This window comes from Microtus pennsylvanicus, chromosome 4 (assembly GCF_037038515.1).
Source record: "Microtus pennsylvanicus isolate mMicPen1 chromosome 4, mMicPen1.hap1, whole genome shotgun sequence".
Lineage (NCBI taxonomy): Eukaryota > Metazoa > Chordata > Mammalia > Rodentia > Cricetidae > Microtus > Microtus pennsylvanicus.
In genome coordinates, this window is record NC_134582.1 from 70183028 (window position 1) to 70203479 (window position 20452).

The window sequence follows — 20452 nt, forward strand, 5'->3', positions numbered from 1 at the left end:
GTTCTTAAAGTACAAATTAATTCTTTCTTGATCATTATAATTTTTATTATAGAATGCATTCCTGGTGTTATTATAGTCTCCTCTTCCCATAATAATAATATGAGTAGCTTGAGCACTACCTCCTCCCAGAAGTTTATTTAAATATTAAAATGACTTGGAACTTAGTACAAATAACTGTTTGTATAACATGTCCATACAGTGCCAAAGGATAGTAGAAACTTGGCTGTCCATTGGTAGATGAATGTATAATCACAGTGGTTACTTATCAGCCTTAAGAGAGATTCCTACACTTGTGCAGCACGGATGAGCCTTGAGGGCCATATGTTGTGTGAAGTAAGTCAGTCATGAAAAAGACCATGGGATTTTACTCACCGAGGTGCCAAGAAAGTAGGATGGCGACCGCTAGAGATTTGAAGGGATGGGAGAATAGGAAGTTACTGTCCAATAGATGTAGAGCTTAGTTTTGCAATGAAAAATGTTTGAGAGATTGTATAACAGTGTGAATTAAACAGGTACTACCAGCTAGGTGGTGGAGGTGCACGCCTTTAATCATAGCACTTAGGAGGCAGAGGCAAGTGGATCTCTTTTGAGTTCGAGGACAGCGTAGTCTACAAAGCATGTTTGAGGACAGCCAGGGTTAACTCCTCCCACCCCCTTCTTATTTATTTGTTTGTTTATTTTCTTTTTCTTTTTCTTTTCTTTTCTTTTTTTTTTTTTTTTTTGGTTTATGAGACAGGGTTTTTCTGTAGCTTTGGATCCTGTCCTGGAACTAGCTCTTGTAGACCAGGCTGATCTTGAACTCACAGAAATCTGACTACCTCTGCCTCCCGGGTGCTTGGATTAAAGGTGTGCACCACTGTGGCCCGGCTAGTTGCTTTTTTTTCAAGACAGGGTTTCTGTGTGTAACTTTGCAGCCTCTCCTGGAACTTGTTCTGTAGACCAAATTGGCCTCTATCATAGATCTACCTGCCCCTTCCTCCCAAGTATTGGGATTAAAGGTGTGCACCATTACTGCTGGGCAACAGCCATGGCTACACAGAGAAACCCTGTCCCAAATACCAACCCCTCCCAAAAAATTTTAAGTTTTAGTGTGTGTGTGCAGGTGCTTGAGCATGCACACACCTGTGCCGTAGTGCCTCAATAGAGATCAGAAGACATCTGCTGGGAATTGGTTTTCTTCCATGTGGGTCCCGGTAGATGCAATAATGCATTGTTTTCGCTAGTTTGTAATTTTAAATATGAAATATAAATTGGCTTTCCTGTATAGACTTTTTATTATATGGTACCTTTGGACTAAGTTTATATTGATACATATTTTCTCAGTTCTTTTAAATGTAGTAAGCTCTTGAACAAGTCCACAGGTTATTAAAATGGACTGTGTGTTGCAGATATGAGCCTGTGTGTGAGGGACAGATTCTGGAAGGTGTTTAGTCACTTTCTCTTTAGTGTTTGAGACAGGGTCTTTCACTGAGCATGGAGCTCATCAATTCAGCGAGGCGGCTCCCTTACCAGCAAACTCAAGGGCTGGGATTTGAGACTTGTACCAGTGTACTAGCTGTTTAGATAAAATTTTTAATTTAGTATAACTATGATGGGGGGGGAGATGCTCTTGTGTCCATGTGGAAGTTAGAGCACAGATTTACTGCACACAGATTTTAGACTTCGATATCTTAATTTAAATGTTGCTTATAAATTAAGCAATTCTTGTTTTATGTTCACATAGTTTTGAGACTGTGTTCAGAAATAGTTACTTTGGCAAGGAAGAAAACATTGTTTGTTTTTTATAAATAGGATGCTGGACACAAAAGGTTTGGAGCAGTATCCTGTAATATCTGTGGAATGCTTTATACAGCTTCAAATCCAGAAGATGAAACCCAGCACCTACTTTTCCACAACCAGTTTATAAGTGCTGTGAAGTATGTGGTAAGTAGACTTTGTGAATTAAAGCATGCATTGCATGTAATTAGGTTAGACTTTTAATGAAGAATTGCCAAATTTAAGTTGTTGAAATTTTTTTTTTGTTCTTAGAGATCAATAATATATACAAAGCATGCATGACATGCATGGATATTGATTTCCTTTCAAACAAAGCCAATTATAAAATCCAGGGAATTTTTTGAACAGGTTGCTACTGTGGGATTTTTAACTTAGGTTATGTTTTTCAGTGTAATTAGTTTTCAAAAAGTTATTGTAACTTTCTGACTGTATTAATTAGCTTGTGCATAGGTCTTTTTTTTTTTTGTTTTTTTTGTTTTTTGAGACAGGGTTTCTCTGTAGCTTTGGAGCCTATCCTGGTACTAGCTCTTATAGACCAGGCTGGCCTTGAACTCTCAAAGATATGCCTGCCTCTGTGTCCAGAGTGCTGGGATTAAAGGCATGTGCCACCACTGCCCAGCTGTGCATAGTTCTTAAAACTTTCCTTTGACTTTAATAATTACTGTGGATCAATCTATAATAAATGTTCATGTATCTTATTGAAATCTGTATTTGGAGATTATAGTGTATATCTTGTCAAATAGGTGGTTTGGGGACTCTTTCCTGTTATTAGAGTTTATCTTTACAAAGTTAAATGTAAATTATATTTGAGTACGAAATCATAAATGCATTTAAGGCATAATAGGTTTGTTTAATATTTGCTTCTGGAAAGAGCAAATTTGTTCACAGTTTTGATCAATTCAGCCATTTGTAAAGTTATAATTTAGTATAATTTGTTTACCTGTAATTGAGATTTTTTTTAATTCTATACCTTATGTATAGAATTAATAAGACCTTAATTGACATTAATAAGACCTCCAGGATATCTGAACTGAGCTCACTAGTTCATTTCATTAGGTACTAGGTACTGGATCACTTAAAGGTCTTAATAGCCTCCTGTGTAAATTCATGTACTTGGCTTTAGTTCAGTGGTTTATGTTCCTTCATGGTTGAACCTTTTATCATTTTTCCAGTGTTACTGCTACCCAGGCTATGTGAGACCTTCTTTTTTGGTTCCCTACTCTGCCTATCCTTTGTAATTCCTTATTTCATATATATTTCCACACATACTACCTCCTACAACTTCACTAAGTAAAATAGAATGTGTGTGCATGGATATAGGCTATAATTTGATGGTTTATCCTTTGCAGTTTAGGCCTTTCTAAATTGGCTCTTAACATTCTTTGCTGTTGTTTTTTGTTTTTTCAAGACAGGGTTTTTCTGTGTAACTTCCTTGGCTATCCTCCTCATTCATTATGGAAGGTTGGCCTCAAACTCACAGAGATCCTCCTGCTCTGCCTACTGAGTGCTGGAATTAAAGGTGTGCACCACAACAATTTGGCTGTTAACATCTGTACATCTAGAAAAGAAACTGGTGCTGTTAGCTGTCTAATTACAGAGTGAACCAGATACAAGTCCTTTGTATTCAGTTTTAAGTATTTAATTCTCATGTTCATTTAGTTTCTTTCTTTTCCTTCCCTCTTTTGAGACAGGGTTTTTCTGTTTACCTCTGCCTAACCTAGAACTCAGAGATGAGCCTGTTTCTGACTCCTGGGTGCTGGTATTAAAGCATGTGCCACTACTGTCTAGCTCATTTAGTTTCTTAAAAATATAAAAAGACTACTCTATTTAAAAGGTTTAATTTTAAGAAAATTCTTGATTTCTAAGGGGAACAGAAAAAAATTCATTCAAGAAATAGCAGAGGCTTTTTGAAGGTTCTGGGAGAAGATGGTTTAGAGTACAAAGTGTAGTCATCACCTGCACAGGTCCTGGGTGTCTTGTAATGCTTCAGTGTACTGTAGTAACCTGGGTCCAGCCTTTGTCATTCCTCAGATGGATGGAAGGAACACTAGGGAGTACAGCTAGTGATTGTTTTATTTTGAGATAAGTTCAAGAGAAGAAATTGAATTTAGCAGTTGGTCATATTGATGTCATTAACTTTTGCTCTTTTGAAATGCGATGGTGGCGCACGCCTTTAATCCCAGCACTCAGGAGGCAGAGGCAGGAGGATCTCTGTGAGTTAGAGGCCACCCTGTACTACAAAGTGAGTTCTAGGACAGTCAGAATACACAAAGAAACCTTGCCTCTAAAATAATAATAAAAAGTTAAAAAAGAAATGTTTGAGGTAGAGACTATTTTGAAACATTGCATTATTATTTTATAATATATATATAGCACTGGGTAGTGATGGCACACGCCTTTAATCCCAGCACTTGGGAGGCAAAGGCAGGCGGATCTCTGTGAGTTTGAGGCCAGCCTTGTCTACAAGAGCTAGTTCTAGGACAGGTTTCAAAGCTACAGAGAAACCCTGTCTCAAAAAACCCAAATCCTCCTACCCCCCAGAAAAAAGAAAGCATGGGCTGGAGAGATGGCTCAGAGGTTAAGAGCACTGACTAATCTTTCAGAGGACCTGAGCTCAATTTCCATCAACCACATGGTGGCTCACAACTGTCTATAATGAGACCTTATGCCCTCTTCTGGCCTGCAGGCGCACATGTAGGCAGAACACTATATACTTAATAAATAAATCTTGAAAAAATAATAAAAAATAAAAAGGCCTTTACTTTCTTCTTTTCTATATTTAGAGTTGTGATATTAAAGTGTTAGCCACTTGTATTATGCATTATAGAATACTTGTTAATCACCTAATTTTATTTAGTGTAAATTTTATGTTTTATGTAAAGGAAGAGAAGTGATTTGGTGCTTGGTTTAATTCATGCTAAATTTACAGTATTTAAGAAGTGGAAATAAAATTTTTCGCTAGTTAAAACTATTAAAAGTGAAATAGTGGTTGAGTGTGGTGACATGTTTTGATGCCAGCTCTAACTATGCAGAAGATATGACAATCACTGAGGGTCTAAGGCCAGGCTAGTATGACTGTGAGTTCTAGGACATCCATGGATGTGAAGTGAAACCTTGTCTGGAAAACACCAAAATAAAAAATACAAATCGATAATTTTGTGAATCAATTAATGAGAAACTTTTTTTTTCTTGTTTTGAGTTAAGATCTCTATATAACCCTGGCTGTCCTGGAACTTATGATGCAGACCAAGAAGGTCACAAACTCACAGAGATCTACCTGCCTCTGCCTTCTGACTTCTCAATTAGAAACATTGTTTAAAAATTAAACACCTATAATAATCAGATACAACGAGCAACGAGGAACGGCTTGCTCACTTATCTATGTATTTATCACTATCTGTCTGAGATAGGGTCTTACTGTGTGGGACCAGGCTAGCCTGGAACTCAAAAACATTGTTTAAAAAATAAATACGCAGCTAGACTTTAATCCCAGCACTTGGGAGGCAGAGGCTGGCAGATCTTTGTGAGTTCAAGACAAGCCTGGTCTACAAGAGCTAGTTCCAGAACAGGCTCCAAAGCTATAGAGAGAAGCCCTGTCTTGAGAAATCAAATAACCAACCAAATAAATAAATGCCTATAATAATCAAATACAATTAGAAACGGCTTGTTTATATTCTTATTTGCCTCATTGATACCATTTTAATAAATGGGTTTTATCTGACATATTGGGAATTATGAGGAAAGAGCATTTAGTGTTTCCGGGAGAAACTCTGACTTGGACCTAGAAACTACTGTTTTCTTGGTGGACTAAGGTATAATAGTTCTTTAAAGTGTGGGAAGTGAGCAGGAATAGCCAGGTAGCCATCAGACACTATCAGAAACTCAAGTTTCATTCATCAGGCACTCTCAGAAGATGTTGGCCGTTTGCAGAGAAACCACTCTTAGGACTGTGTAATACACCCTGTATGCTTGGGATCCAAGCTTGAAAAAAAATAAAAAACTAGCAATTACAGATTTAAGTAATTATTAAGCGATAAGTCAACATTCTCTAAGTATATAACTATTTAAATGAGTAGTCAAGTCTCTTTAGGGTATAGACGTGACCAGAAAGCACTGGTTAAAAGAGCTGCTCAGAAGAGAGACTTGTTTTCTTTGGTAGAGAAGAGTTTTCAGAACTAACGTAGGAGGGCCAACTGTGGCTGTTACCATAGTACAGCTAATGAGACAGCAAATGTCAGTCGTCAATCTTGTGGGGTCACGGCCATATCTTTGTGACAGAAGCAAAGGGTGTTTGTAGGTGATGAGATAAGAAAAATATGTGAGATGGTGATATTTTGATTTTTGAATGCTATTTGGAATTCTTTCCATCCTTTCAGAGGCTGAAGAATTTTTAGCTCCATGAGTGTTTTTTTTTTTTTTTTTAAGGTTTTTTAAGACTGGGTTTCTCTGTAGCTTTGAAAACTGTCCTTGAACTCACAGATCACCTGTCTCTGCCTCCTGAGTGCTGGGATTAAAAAAAATCCTGCGCCACCACTTCCCGGCTCTTGTTTTTTGAGACAGGGTTTCTATGTAACAGTCCTGGCTGTCCTGGAACTCACTTTGTAGGCCAGGCTTGCCTTGAACTCAGAGATCCTACCATTGCCTCCCAAGTGCTGGAATTAAAGGTGTGCCCTACCATCTTACTGCCATGAGTGTTATTTTTAAGTCATCTTATTTTGGTGAGATATAGGGAAAGTGATTTCATTGTGGGGTGAGAGCCATAAATAAATAGGCTTAAGGTGTGCGTTGTGTTGAATTAATGTAGCATTGATGGATACAGGAATTGTGGGACTGATCACAAGAGGAACTTGGAGTAAAGACTGACAGATTTCCAAATGACTGCAGAACTGTGCTGTCCAGCATGGTAGCCAGTAAGCCACACGAAATTAAAAATACTGTACCTTAGTCAGAGTTGTCAGTACGTAGTTGTTGGTGTACAAAAGAGTTCCACAATAGCCCAGAATGTAGTATATTTATTTGGGGGATAAACTCACAAAAAAGGTAGCTATCAACAGTCCTCTGTGTGTGCTGGGAACTGGAACTGAATCTAGCAGCCAAGAGGCCCATGCATGCTTTTGTCTGCATTTATAGTTCATGAGACCATACCCAAAGTGGGCTGGTGTCTTAAAGCATATTGGCTGAAGGAGTTCCCCAGCACTTAGTTATCACACATTTCTAGAAGTTACCATGTTGGACAGTGTAGATACAGAATATTTTTATCATCATAAAAATTCTCCTAGAGCCACTGATAGTTGACCAAATATATATTGCAGGGAAGTCATGATCTAGTGAGACTATAATTTTAACTTGAAAGTTGAATGCATATGAACGGTGTATTTTGTGTTTACTCTTTGTTTTTATTTTTTAAAAAAATTATTTTACATACCAACCCCATTTCCTCCTCCCTTCACTTCTCTGACCACCCACTGCCCTCCTTAACATCCCCCCATCCTTTTCTCAGAGGGGTAAGGCCTCCCTTAGGAAGAGAACAAAGTCAGGCATATAAAGTTGAGGTGGGACCAAGTCCCTACCCCCTGTATCAAGGCTGAGCAAGGAGGTATCCTACCATAGCAAATGCACTCTTAAAAGCCAGTTCATGCTCCCAGGTTAGATACTGGTCCCACTGCTAGGGGGCTTCCCATCAAGAAATCGAACCACATAACTGTCACCCACATTCAGAAGACCTGGTTCAGTCCCATGCAGGTTACCCAGGTGTCTGTCCAGAGTCTGTGAGCTCCCCCTAGCTCAGATAAGCTGTTTCTGTAGTTTTCCCCATCATGGTCTTGACCACCCCTTGCTCAAAAGATCATGATTCTTTCTTCCTCTCTTCAACTGAACTCTAGGAACTGGGCTGTGGGTGTCTGCATCTGCTTCCATCAGTTACTGGATGCAGGTTCTATGATGACAATTTGGGCAGTCACTGATCTGATTACAGGGGAAGGCCCTTTCAGACACCCTCTCCACTATTGCTGGGAGTCTTAACTGGGATCATTCCTGTGGATTCCTGGCAATTTCTCTAACACCAGGTTTCTCCTTAACCCCATCATGGCTCTCTCTATCAAAATGCCTCTTTTATTGCTCTTCCCCTCTGTTCCTCTGTATATACAGGTTCTCTAATATCTTTGGCTGTCCTGGAATAACTCTGTAGACCAGGCTGTCTTTGAACTCACAGAGATCTACCTGCCTCTACCTCCCAAGTGCTGGGATTAAAGGTGTGTACCACCACACCGAACTACTCTCTCTCTTTTTTTTATTTTTATTTTAAGGACTTTAACCTTTTTCTTTTTCAAGCCAGCATATATTTTTTAACACACAGTAAACCATTTAAAAAATTTTTTTTGGAATCTCTCTTTACTGTATATCTTTCTTTCTGACTACACGAGTCTTTAATTTACTAAGGAATATGGGTAGGATTAAAGCCGTGGCTTTGATGGCTGGATCCAGCTCATTCCTTAGCTTTCTGCAATTCCAGCCTCATGGTGGAGGTACCGGCTGTAGCCATGTTTATTTCCACAACTCTATTGCGTTTCAAGATCCCGCTGAATCAGGAAGCCTCTCTTAAATGAGAGTGCTTGCTTGCCTCTAGCAAGCAGAGCAGACCCAAGAAATTGCTGCTACCAAGAAGCCATGCTCTACTCTATTCTTTTCTGTCTAGAATTACTTCCAAAGCTCTCTCAGGTTTTATGTGGATGCAGTCGTCCACGTGGGCACCATTCTGTAACATGAGTGCCTGCTTGTTGGTTTTGTTTCCTGCCCGATTCCTGCAGCCATTTAGTCCTAAAGAAAATCACACAGAGGTCTCCATAAGTTATAAGCTGATTTTGGCCCATTAGCTCAGGCTTTGTATTAGCTCTTATAACATATATTAACCCATTGTTCTTAACTAAGTTAGCCACATGGCTTGGTACCTTTTTCAGCGGGGTAGGTCGCATCTTCCTTCTTCGGTGTCTGGACAGGACTGATTATGCAGTTTTCTTCTAACCATGCCAGTACTTCCATTTTTTTATTTGTCCTGTTTTGTTTTTCTTTGGCCCATTCATTCTCCATGGCATAAATGGTCGTGTGTACTCCCCACCCCCAACAGTATAACAGTCTTCTCTGTCCTGGAACTCATTTTGTAGACCAGGCTGACCCCAAACTCTCAGAGATCTGCCTGCCTGGTCCCATGAGATCTGGGAATAAAGCATTCCCCTCCATGCCTGGCATCAGTGAACTTTTGTAGTTGTTATTGGTGTGTCTATCACTGAGTGTTTAGAAATCCAAATTAACCGGGTGGTGGTGGCAAACACCTTTAATTCCCCCCACCCTCCGTTTGGGAGACCAAGGCTGGCAGATCTCTGTGTTTGAATTCCAGGACGACCAGGGCTACAGAGAGAAACCTTGTCTTGGAAAAAAATTATCCAAACTGTGCTAGGAGTGAAGTTTCATAAGGAAACATTTACTTAGCACGCTATCAGTTCTAGTTTCAAGTCTCATCACAGACAGACAAGGGTTTTCATGAGAAATGCAAGTCAAATGTAAAATGTGGCTGGGCTGTGGTTGTGCATACCTTTAATCCCAGAACTCAGAAGGTAGAGGCAGGTGGATTTCTGTGAGTTTGAGGCCAACCTGATCTATGGAATGAGTTCCGGAACATCCAGATCTCATATATATTGTTGTGAGCCACCATGTGGTTGCTGGGAATTGAACTCAGGACCTATGGAAGAGCAGTCAGGGTTCTTAACCTCTGAGCCTTCTCTCTGGCCCCCTAAGTTTTTTATTTTTATAGGTGTTATTTTTTATGCCTTTAAAAATGGTTAACCTTATGTTCACATATGTATGTGATTCTGATTGATCTTTTTATTATTCTGGTACTTTAATCTTTAAAAAGTCGTATTTATTTATTTTACTTTGTGTATGAGTGTTTTGCTTGTATGTATGTATGTATGTATGTGTGCACCCTGTGCCTGCCTGTTAGTTCTCTTAGATTTGAAGTTACAGATAGTTGTGAGCCATTATGGTTGCTGGGAATCGAACCTGTGTCCTCTGCAAGAACAACAGGTGCTCTTACCTGCTGAGCCGTTTCTCCAGCCTGATTCTTAATCTCGAAATAATTGTTCCATCCCTAGTTCATATCAATCACTTGAATTTTACTTGTCCTTGAAGTTAAGCAGATGGTGAATTTTAAATGTTTTGTTCCGTGATCTTAGGTATTCTGATCTTTATTAGTAGAAATTTTGTTTCTAAGATCCTGCTCCCATTTCATAAAAAAACAAAAACAAAACAAAAAGATAACTTAGAAAATCAGTTTCCATCCTTTCAGACTTACCATGGTATATCAAAAAAATAGCCTTTTTCTTTATTGAGCTTTTATATTTTTAGAAGCGATCTTAGAAAAGAACTTTTCCCTAAGCATAATTGCAAATTGCTTTTAAAAAGGCTTTTTAAAGTAAAATTGGTTGGGTAAGACAAATGGAAGAACTAGTTAAAGCTCATTCTTTCTGTAATTATTTTGAACTTCAGAGTTCCTAGTTTTAACCTGGTTCAGTCCCATCTTACTAGATTTAAGTGGCTTTTGTTTTGTTTTGTTTTTTTCATGCAGGTTCTGCTCATTAATCACCACGAGTGTGGATCTGAAGAAGAGTTTATTACCTCTTTTTTTGAGTATGTTTAACTTCAGATACACACAACGTAGCCTCTCCTTCCCTATTAGATTCTTAGAAGGTAGTTATATTTTTTTATAGTCTCCTTCTTGTGGTTTTGATAGTTGTGAACAATAAGAGTAAAAGCTATTCTTTCATTTTGGGCTACTGCATGCTAATCAGTTCACCTGGGACCTCCTGGAGGTCTTTGGCATGCCATTCATAAATATGAGTGTTAATTTGTGGAGGTAACCATGTTCCAAATAAATCTAAGAGTTGAGTTCTTTTGTTCAGAGTCTGGGAGAGTTACCCTTTCTGTTCTGGGGATCCACTGACTTTAAGGGGTTTGATTGTTTTTGGTATGTGATTTTCAGAATTTGTTATGATGGGAAATGATAAATTAGAAATTTTGTGGTATGACATCTCTCTGAACAAGCATTAGAAATTAGCTCGTATTCAATATGTTGTAAACTTAGCAAAACAGATGACTGATCACGCCTTATTAGTTAATCATTAATGGACATGTATTTTTCAGTTTTGCAATTTTTAGACAAGTAGGGGTACTTTTTGTCTTGTACACGAATGAATAAAGTATGATACAGAAAATATATTCTTTTATATCTAGGGCTGGAAAAAAGAAAGAATTCTGGCTGAATATCCTGATGGTAGGATAATAATGGTTCTTCCCGAAGATCCAAAGTATGCCCTGAAAAAGGTAAATTTTCAGAGACATTTCATGCAGAAAACTTGGACTTAAGGTTAAGAGAATAATACATTGCAGGCTTTGTACATTAAACACCAATTATAAAAACAAGAAATAAGCATTAAAGAGTATAGCCTACCCAATGGGTTTCTGATCCTACTGCACGCACTGGCTTTGTGGGAGCCTAGGCAGTTTGGATGCTCAACTTACTAGACCTGGATGGAGGTGGGGGTTCCTTGGACTTCCCACAGGACAGGGAACCCTGATTGCTTTTCGGGCTGGGGGGGGACTTAATTGGGGGAGGGGGAGGGAAATGGGAGACGGTGGCGGGGAAGAGACAGAAATCTTTAATAAATAAATAAATTAAATTAAAAAAGAGTATAGCCTACCTGAAGAAAAAAATTAACACAGCTCATTTGGGAAAGTATGCTCAATCTTACTATGTAAACATATGTGAGGCAGATTGAGTACCAATCCATTGAGTGAGTACCTGGAAGGCATGCATATGCCTTAAGTATTCCATAGCATTTACTTTAGTGAAAAATGAATTAGGTAATGAAGCATAGCATCTTTTGTCATACAAGGTGTTTTGAAAGGGATGATGGCATAAACTTACTTGTGAATCTCTGAGTTCAGTCACCATTAGTGCAAAAAGAAAAAAATATTACATTTATAAATAATAGACTTAGTATTGTCGTTTTGTCTTTCACATTACTTTTTTCTTTTACAGAAAGTTCTTAATGTGGATATGAGTTTTATTTATCTAAAAACCTAGTTGCATTCTAGTATGTGTCCAAAATGTCTAGAACCACAAGGGAATTAATTTATTTGCTATATTTTCTTTAGATTTACAATTGGACGTCTTTAAATCTAAGATTATGTCACCTGAAAGGGAGGCTAAGGAAACACCTATTATTTGAAAATATAGCTAATGTCCATATATTTATATAGTTCTACATTTTTCTCTGCTCCCCTCCCTACCTCTCTCCTTCCCCCTTCAGCCCTCCCCCAGGGTCTCCTTGCTCCCTATTTACTCAGGAGATCTTGTCTTTTTATATTGTCTACTTCCTGTGTAGATTAGATCTATGTAAGTCTCCATTACAATGTCTGCATTGTTGTCTGAGTTCTCTGGGATTGTGATTTGTAGGCTGGCTTTCTTTGCTTTATGTTTAAAAACCACCTATGAGTGAGTACATGTGATAATTGTCTTTCTGTGTCTGGGTTACCTCACTCAATGATCTAGCTCCATCCATTTTCCTGCAAAATTCAAGCTGTCGTTATTTTTTTCTGCTTTGTAGTACTCCATTGTGTAAATGTACCACATTTTCCTTATCTATTCTTTGGTTTGGGGCATTTAGGTTGTTTCCAGGTTCTGGCTATGACAAACAATGCTGCTATGAACATAGTTGAGCACATGTCCTTGTGGCATGATTGAGCATCCTTTGGATATATACCCAAAAGTGGTATTGCTGGGTCTTGAGGAAGGTTGTTTCCTAATTTTCTGAGAATTCACCACACTGACATCCAAAGGGGCTGTACCAACTTGCACTCCCACCAGCAATGCAAGAGTGTTTCTTTTACCCCACATCCTCTCCAGCATAAGTTGTCATCAGTGTTTTTGATCTTGGCCATTCTTACAGATGTGAGATGTAATTAATCTCAGAGTTATTTTGATTTGCATTTCTCTGATGACTAAGGCTGTTGAACATTTCCATAAGTGTTTTTCAGCCATTTTAGATTCCTCTGTTGGGAGTTCTCTGTTTAGTTCTATACTCCCTTTTTTTTTATTGGATTATGTGATCTTTTGGTGTCCAATTTCTTGAGTTCTTTGTATATTTTGGAGACCAGACCTCTGTCTGATGCGGGGTTAGTGAAGATCTTTTCCCATTCTGTAGGCTGTCGTTTTTGTCTTGTTGACTGTGTCCTTTGTTTTACAGAAGCTTTTCAGTTTCAGGAGGTCCCATTTATTAATTGTTTCTCTCAGTGTCTGTGCTGCTGGGGTTCTATTTAGGAAGTGATTCCCTGTGTCAATGCGTTCAAGTGTACTTCCCACTTTCTCTTCTGTAAGGTTCAGTGTGGCTGGCTTAATGTTGGTCTTTGATCCATTTGGACTTAAGTTTTGTGCATGGTGATAGATATGGGTCTGTTTTCATTTTTCTACATGTTGATATCCAGTTATGCCAGCATCACTTGTTAAATATGCTTTCTTTTTTCCATTTGATATTTTTTTTTGCTTCTTTATCAAAAATCAGGTGTTTGAAGATGTGTGGATTGACATCCGGGTCTTCTATTCGGTTCCATTGGTCCTCCTGTCTGTTCTTATGCCAATACCAGGCTGTCTTCAGTACTGTATCTCTGTAGTAGAGTTTGAAGTCAAGGATTGTGATGCCTCCAGAAGTTCTTTTATTTTACAGGATTGTTTTGGTTATCTTGGGTTTTTTGCTTTTCTGTATGAAGTTGAGTACCATTCTTTCAAGGTCTGTGAAGAATTTTGCTAGGATTTTGATAGGCATTGCATTGAATCTGTATAGCTAATGTTTTGATATAGGGAGTTTATTCTAATGGCTCTTTATGTCTTTAGATCACACCTAGTAAGACAGTTGCAGACACCAGATTAGCCCTTAATGATACATAAAATGGCATAAAGCATGTTCAGTTTGTCCTGTATTTAAAACATTCATCTTTTTTTTACATAAATTTTTTTTTATTGATAAAAGAAGAATAAAGAAAAAAAAAACAAATTTCCACCTCCTCCCAGCCTCCCCTTTCCCTCCCCCTCCTCCCACTCTTCTCCCTCTCCTCCCACTCTTCTCCCCCTCCTCCCACCCCTCTCCCCTTCCCCCCACTCCTCTCCCCCTCTCTCTCCAGTCCAAAGAGCAGTCAGGGTTCCCTGCCCTGTGGTAAGTCCTAGGTCCTCCCCCCTCCGTCCATATCTAGGAAGGTGAACATCCAAACTGGCTAGGCTCCCACCAAGCCAGCAGATTGCGTAGGATCAAAACTGCATGCCATTGTCCTTGGCGTCTCATCAGCCCTCATTGTTCGTCATGGTCAGAGAGTTCAGTTTTATCCCATGCTTTTTTTGGTAATAGTCCAGCTGGCCTTGGTGAGCTCCCAGTAGATCAGCTCCACTGTCTCAGTGGGTGGGTGCACCCCTCGTGGTCCCGACTTCTTTGCTCATGTTCTCCCTCCTTCTGCTCCTCATTGGGACCTTGGGAGCTCAGTCCAGTGCTCCAGTGTGGGTCTCTGTCTCTATCTCCATCCATCGCCAGATGAAAGTTCTAAGATGATATGCAAGATATTCGTCAGTATTGCACTAGGATGGGGTCATTTCAGGTTCCCTATCCTCAGCTGCCCAAGGAACTAACTGGGGACCTCAGCTTGGGCACCTGGGAGCCCCTCTAGGGTCAATTCTCCTGCCCACCCTAAAGTGGGTCCCTTAACTAAGAATTGTGGTTCCGTGCTCCCCTATCCAACCTTCCTTTATCCCGATCCTCCTATTTCCCCAAGTCCCCCCTCCTTCCCTTCTACCTTTTCTCTCCCCATCTCCCCTTACCCCCTTCCCACCCCACCCCCAATATCCCACTTTTCTCCCCGGCAATTTTGTCTACTTCCCTTATCCAAGAGGATCACGATATGTTTTTCCTTGTGTTCACCTTCTTACTTAGCTTCTTTAGGTTCGCCAGTTGTAGATTCTGTGACCCCTATTTATGGCTAGAAACCAATTATGAGTGAGTACATCCCATGTTCTTCTTTTTGCGTCTGGGATACCTCACTCAGGATAGTGTTTTCTATTTCCATCCATTTGCATGCAAAATTCGAGAAGTCATTGTTTTTTACCGCAGCGTAGTACTCTAGTGTGTATATATTCCATACTTTCTTCATCCATTCTTAGAAACTAGACTTTAAAATGCTAATTAACCCAATTAAAAAATGGGGCACTGAACTGAACAGAGAATTCTCAACAGAAGAACTTCAAATGGCCAAAAGATACTTAAGGTCGTGCTCAATTTCCTTTGCAATCAGGGAAATGCAAATCAAAACAACTTTGAGATACCATCTTACACCTGTCAGAATGGCTAAAGTCAAAAACACCAAGGATAGCCTTTGCTGGAGAGGCTGTGGAGGAAGGGGTACCCTCATCCATTGCTGGTGGGAATGCAATCTTGTGCAACCACTGTGGAAGTCAGTGTTTCGGTTTCTCAGGAAATTCGGGATCAACCTACCCCTGGACCCAGCAATACCACTCTTGGGAATTTACCCAAGAGATGCTCTATCACATGTCAAAAGCATTTGTTCAACTATGTTCATAGCAGTATTATTTGTAATAGCCAGAACCTGGAAACAACCTAGATGCCCTTCAATAAAACATTCATCTTTATACAAAGACAAATGTTTGTAGAGTTATTGAGTAATGGAAATTCAAATATAAAAAAATCATTCAAGATGCAGAGTAGGAATTTTGCTACAGTACCTTATATGACAGACTGCTTACTAAGAATCATCTTACTGACTACTCATTTGTTCAATTTAGCTTTTCAGGGAAAGCCTACAACCAATTCTATTACTAGTTAGTAACACATAATAACTTTAAAAGTAAAACAGAAAGAATTGTTAGCGAACTGCTTGTAAGAATCAATTAGGGATGTGTTGTAGGGGGCCATTTGTTCGTTTCCCGGCCACCCAGGCTCCCGAAATAACCACACAGAAACTATATTAGTTAAATCACTGCTTGGCCCATTAGCTCTAGCTTCTTATTGGCTAACTCTTATATCCTAAACTAACCCATTTCCATTAATCTGTGTATCGCCATGAGGCCGTGGCTTACCTGGTAAAGTTCTGGCATGTATCTCCAGAGGGGCTACATGTCTTCTCCCTACTCTACCTTACTTCTCCCAGCATTCAGTTTAGTTTTCCCTGCCTAGTTCTACTCTATCCTATCAGGCCAAGCCAGTTTCTTTATTCATTAATGCTAATCACAGCATATAGAAGGGAACCCTACATCACCACCTCTTTTCTGTTATATAAATAACAGAAAAATGTTTTAACTTTAACCTAGTAAAATTACATATAACAAAACAGGTATCAAGCAAGAATTACAGTTACAGTATTTATATCTGCTTTATCTATTATTACTATCTATTCTTCAATTCCGTCAAAGACTCCAGAAGGATATAATATTACCTAATTAAACAGGAAGTGGATTGTAAGCAACCTCCAAAACTCTAGAAATGACAGAGACATCTTACTGCCTGGACAGTCACCCAGAGTTTTTCTGTATCATTGGAGCATCCATCTTTGGCCTATAGGCCCATAGTGTCCAGTAGATTTTTCCACAAAGCAGGGATTTCAAAAGCAGTTCTGCCTATATTGGCAGTTTGTCAGTCACTTTCTTCTGTGTCCTGCAGAATGTCTAGCAGACTCTTTCATGAAGCAGGAACCCTGAAAGATCATCTCACCAAGTTCAGCAGTCATTTCTCTGTGGGTCCTGCATGTCCAGTTCATAGAGCATACCATCAAGCAGTCCAGGCAAGAGCAGTTTCTTGCCCACTTGGCTATCCAGCTCCATAAGGAGCCTCTTCAGCGCCCATCATCCTCTTGAAGTACATTGGTGCTTCTAGGAGCAGATGTGTCTCATTGTCATGAAAAGTCTTAAGTTCTTAAACATCTTAAATGCCATATTCTGAATTCCTTGAAAGGTTTGAAGAATGCCTATCTATCTGAAATATATCTCTGTACATCTAGAAAATCTAACATGACTGACTACAGGCTTGACTATTATAGATGATTATCTGTTAACCTATATTTCTTAATTATATATTGCATTCTTATTTTTGGGGAGGTGTTGAGACAGGGTTTCTCTGTGTAGCCCTGGCTGTTTTGGAACTAGCTCTTGTAGACCAGGCTGGCCTCGAACTCAGAGATCTGCCTACCTCTGCCTCCCAAGTGTTGGGATTAAAGGTGTGCACCACCACCACCTGGCACATTACATTTTTAAATGAGCTACACAAACACAATACCTTAATAGAGAGCATAAATATTTATATACAGTATAACAAACTTGACCTTAAATTTGTATCAAAAACCAAGATCTATACCAATGCAAAGCATTGATCTCTATAGTATATCCCCCTCTAAATGTAAACAAACCTTTATAAAACAATATTTGGTAGTTTGGACATAGTTTTCTCCATACTGCTTCCTGCTTTTTGTTGGGCAAAGTAATTTTTGGGGCTGTTTATTGGAGACCTTTCAGGGGGTTTTGGTCCATCAAACCACATTAGTCTGGAAGGATTTCACAGGTTCTTATCCTCTGTGGTAACAAAAGAAGAACCTCTTTTCTAAAGCAACATATCCTTAGACCCAAATTTTGAAGACAAAATACCTTTAAAGTAGATATGTTGGTTACTTAGCTCCTTTATAAGTCAAAAAAATTCAAAACACAATAATATATAATATACTGTATATTCCATCTTTTTTAAAAAAATATTTACTTATTATGTATACAATATTCTGTCTGTGTGTATGCCTGCTGGCCAGAAGAGGGCACTAGAGCTCATCACAGATGGTTGTGAGCCACCGTGTCGTTGCTGGGAATTGAACTCAGGACCTTTGGAAGAGCAGGCAATGCTCTTAACGGCTGAGCCATCTCTCCAGCCCTATATACTGTATATTCCATCTTTATGTGGCTTGTTTTTACTCTATTACTTTTTAATATTTATTATCTTACTCCTTTAATCTATGACTGTCTGTACTCTGTCTCTCAAAAGAGTTTGCTTTGTTTTCTTTTTAAAACCATTTTTTTAAATAACTCTATACACTCTTTCCTCTCTCTCCCAAGCCTACGCACATTTATCCAACATTATGACTCGTTTAGAGTTCTTTTATGTCTGAATCTGTCCTATTGTATATCTGTAATTCTTTTTTGTCCAGGAGCATTTCTTAAAATGTGAAGTGCTTCTATGGCTGCTTTATCTTTTGGCTCTGTCCAGTCCAACAAGTTGGGGCGGAGGTCTGTTTAGTTAGTGCAAGCCGTGCTCACAGCCCCATTTTCAGACACACAGTGGGTCTATGTTGTCATCAAGCAAGTTGTAGCACTTTGGTCACAAACCCCATTCAAACCTTCCATAGCCAAACCTCGTCAGAGTTTGTACTGGCAGCACTGCCCACAAAAGCCGCCATTTCAAAACCATGTGACTTTTTTTCTGCTATGGCTGAATCAGGAAGACTTTGCTTAAAAGGAGCTGTGGCACCTGCCAGCAAAATGCTTGCTACCTAGAAGCTGTGTTTAACTCTGTTCTTTCGTTTTTAGAATGACTTTTTAAGCTTTCTCACATTTTATATGGATTTAGTCAACCATGTTGGTGCACCAATTTGTAGTAGGAGCCCTCTTGTTTGTTCCCAGCTGCTCAGCTCTGAAGTAATCACTCAGAAACCATATTATTTGCACTATTCTTTGGCCCATAGCTCAGACATATTTCTGTCTCTTATATCCTAAACTAGCCCCTCTCCATTAATCTGTGTATCGCCACGAGGCTGTGGTAAAGCATCTTTCTCCAGTGGAGCTACATGGCTTCTCCCTATTCCGCCTTCCTTTTTCCAGCATTCAGTTTAGTTTCCCCCAGAATCAAATGTCTCTAGATGCTCTTATAAAATATAAAATTTTAGAAATTATGAGGGGGTGAGTTTTCATCGTTGACTAAGGGATGCACAATCTGGTATGTACAAGAAGCAAGAATATGAACCACTCTAGAGGTTATTTGCACTTTAGATTCAGTGACATGAATGGTTATTAGATGAAACATTTGCAACATTGTGTGCCCCACCCCTACCCCCAGATGGGGTCTCACTGGCCAGCCTGGTTGACCTGGAACTTGCTTTTTAAGTTAGACCCCAGACTAGCAGAAATTTGCCTCCTTTGCAAGTGCTGGGATTAAAGGGATAAGCCATCAACCTGGCTATTTATGTTCTTAAACTTGAGTGGGAATTAGTGTACACGTCCCTGTAGATTTGTGAATTTTTTCTTTTGGGTTTTTTGAGATAGGGTTTCTCTGTGTAGCTTTGGAGCCTGTCCTAGAACTTGCTTTGTAGACCAGGCTGGCCTTGAACTCATAGAGTTCTGCTTGTCTCTGCTTCCCTAGTGCTGGGATTAAAGGCGTGTACCACCACCACCTGTCTCATAATTGTTACTTTTTTTTTTCAGTGCCTACAACTTGGTAGCTTGAACTTGGAAGAAGCATTTTGATGCCATGTTAATGTTTGGGGTTCAAACCTCTGCTCCGTGATATTCTAGATGTTTAGTGTTTGACATAAATTATGTCACTTTTGAGTTTGTTTCTTCCACATGCAAAATGAAGAACTATAATACTCCAAGGGATATTGGATTGAAATGACTATAGTTCTTGGTGTGTCTCACTTTTAGATGCTTGCCAGATAGTGAACATGAATTTCTTTCTTCTGTTCCCTTCATTTTACTGTTGAGAGTTCTAACTAAAGCTTGGGGTGGACAGTATCTTGCTGGCTAAGATTCAGTGTGCTCTAGCCATTTCTACACATTGTGCTCCTCCTGAGAAAGTCTCAGTGCTCTCACAGGCTTAGTGCTGACTCCTGCTCACCCTTGTTTCCGACACCGTTAGGGTTGGCAACACCTCTGTGCCTTCCCTCTTTCTACCAAGTTGCTTCCAGTGCTTAAAAATCAGTGAGTTAATAATCAGTACAGACATGTAAAAGAGTTCCAGCCTTTTAATGTGTATAGCCTTTTAATTATAATGTGTGGTGGCATACACCCATGATTTCAGTATTCAGGAGACTGACGCAGAACAATTGCCACTAGTTCAAGGCCAGCCTGGGCTACTTATTGAGCACCAGGACAGCCAGAGGTACAAAGCAGAATTAACAAGACTTCTGTCTCAAAAACTCCTTAGGGAGTATTTGGTTAGGAATAATATATTCATCTTATTGAATTTTTTTTTTACACCTGTATACAATGTTTTCTTTGTTTTAAAAAAAGTCTTGTTCTTTACTTGGCAGGTTGATGAAATTAGAGAGATGGTTGACAACGATTTGGGTTTCCAACAGGCTCCATTAATGTGCTATTCCAGAACTAAAACACTTCTCTTTATTTCTAATGACAAAAAAGTAGTCGGCTGCTTGATTGCAGAACACATCCAGTGGGTAAGTAACTTCTAAAGAGTGCTTAGAAATAGTTTGATACCTAATTTAGCTTATTACTATGTAATACTAAATAGTATCCTAATAAATCTATCTACATTTCAGATAAAGATATAATGTAATTCTTCACTATAATAGAGTTATA

The 20452-nt window shown here is 39.2% G+C and overlaps 1 protein-coding gene across 21 annotated transcripts in view; it reads left to right on the top strand.

The window, feature by feature from the left end:
- Esco1 (establishment of sister chromatid cohesion N-acetyltransferase 1) overlaps positions 1-20452 on the top strand; it is a 75377-nt gene that overhangs the window by 41619 nt on the left and 13306 nt on the right. For 20 of the 21 annotated variants that reach the window (XM_075969322.1, XM_075969311.1, XM_075969312.1 and 17 more), the window contains 3 exons: positions 1792-1923; positions 11062-11151; positions 20167-20310. In XM_075969322.1, coding sequence (XP_075825437.1) covers positions 1792-1923; positions 11062-11151; positions 20167-20310 — 366 coding nt within the window. Of the gene's footprint in view, positions 1-1791; positions 1924-10396; positions 10519-11061; positions 11152-20166; positions 20311-20452 lie in introns of all 21 variants that reach the window. The other variant, XR_012910333.1, reaches the window with a different exon arrangement.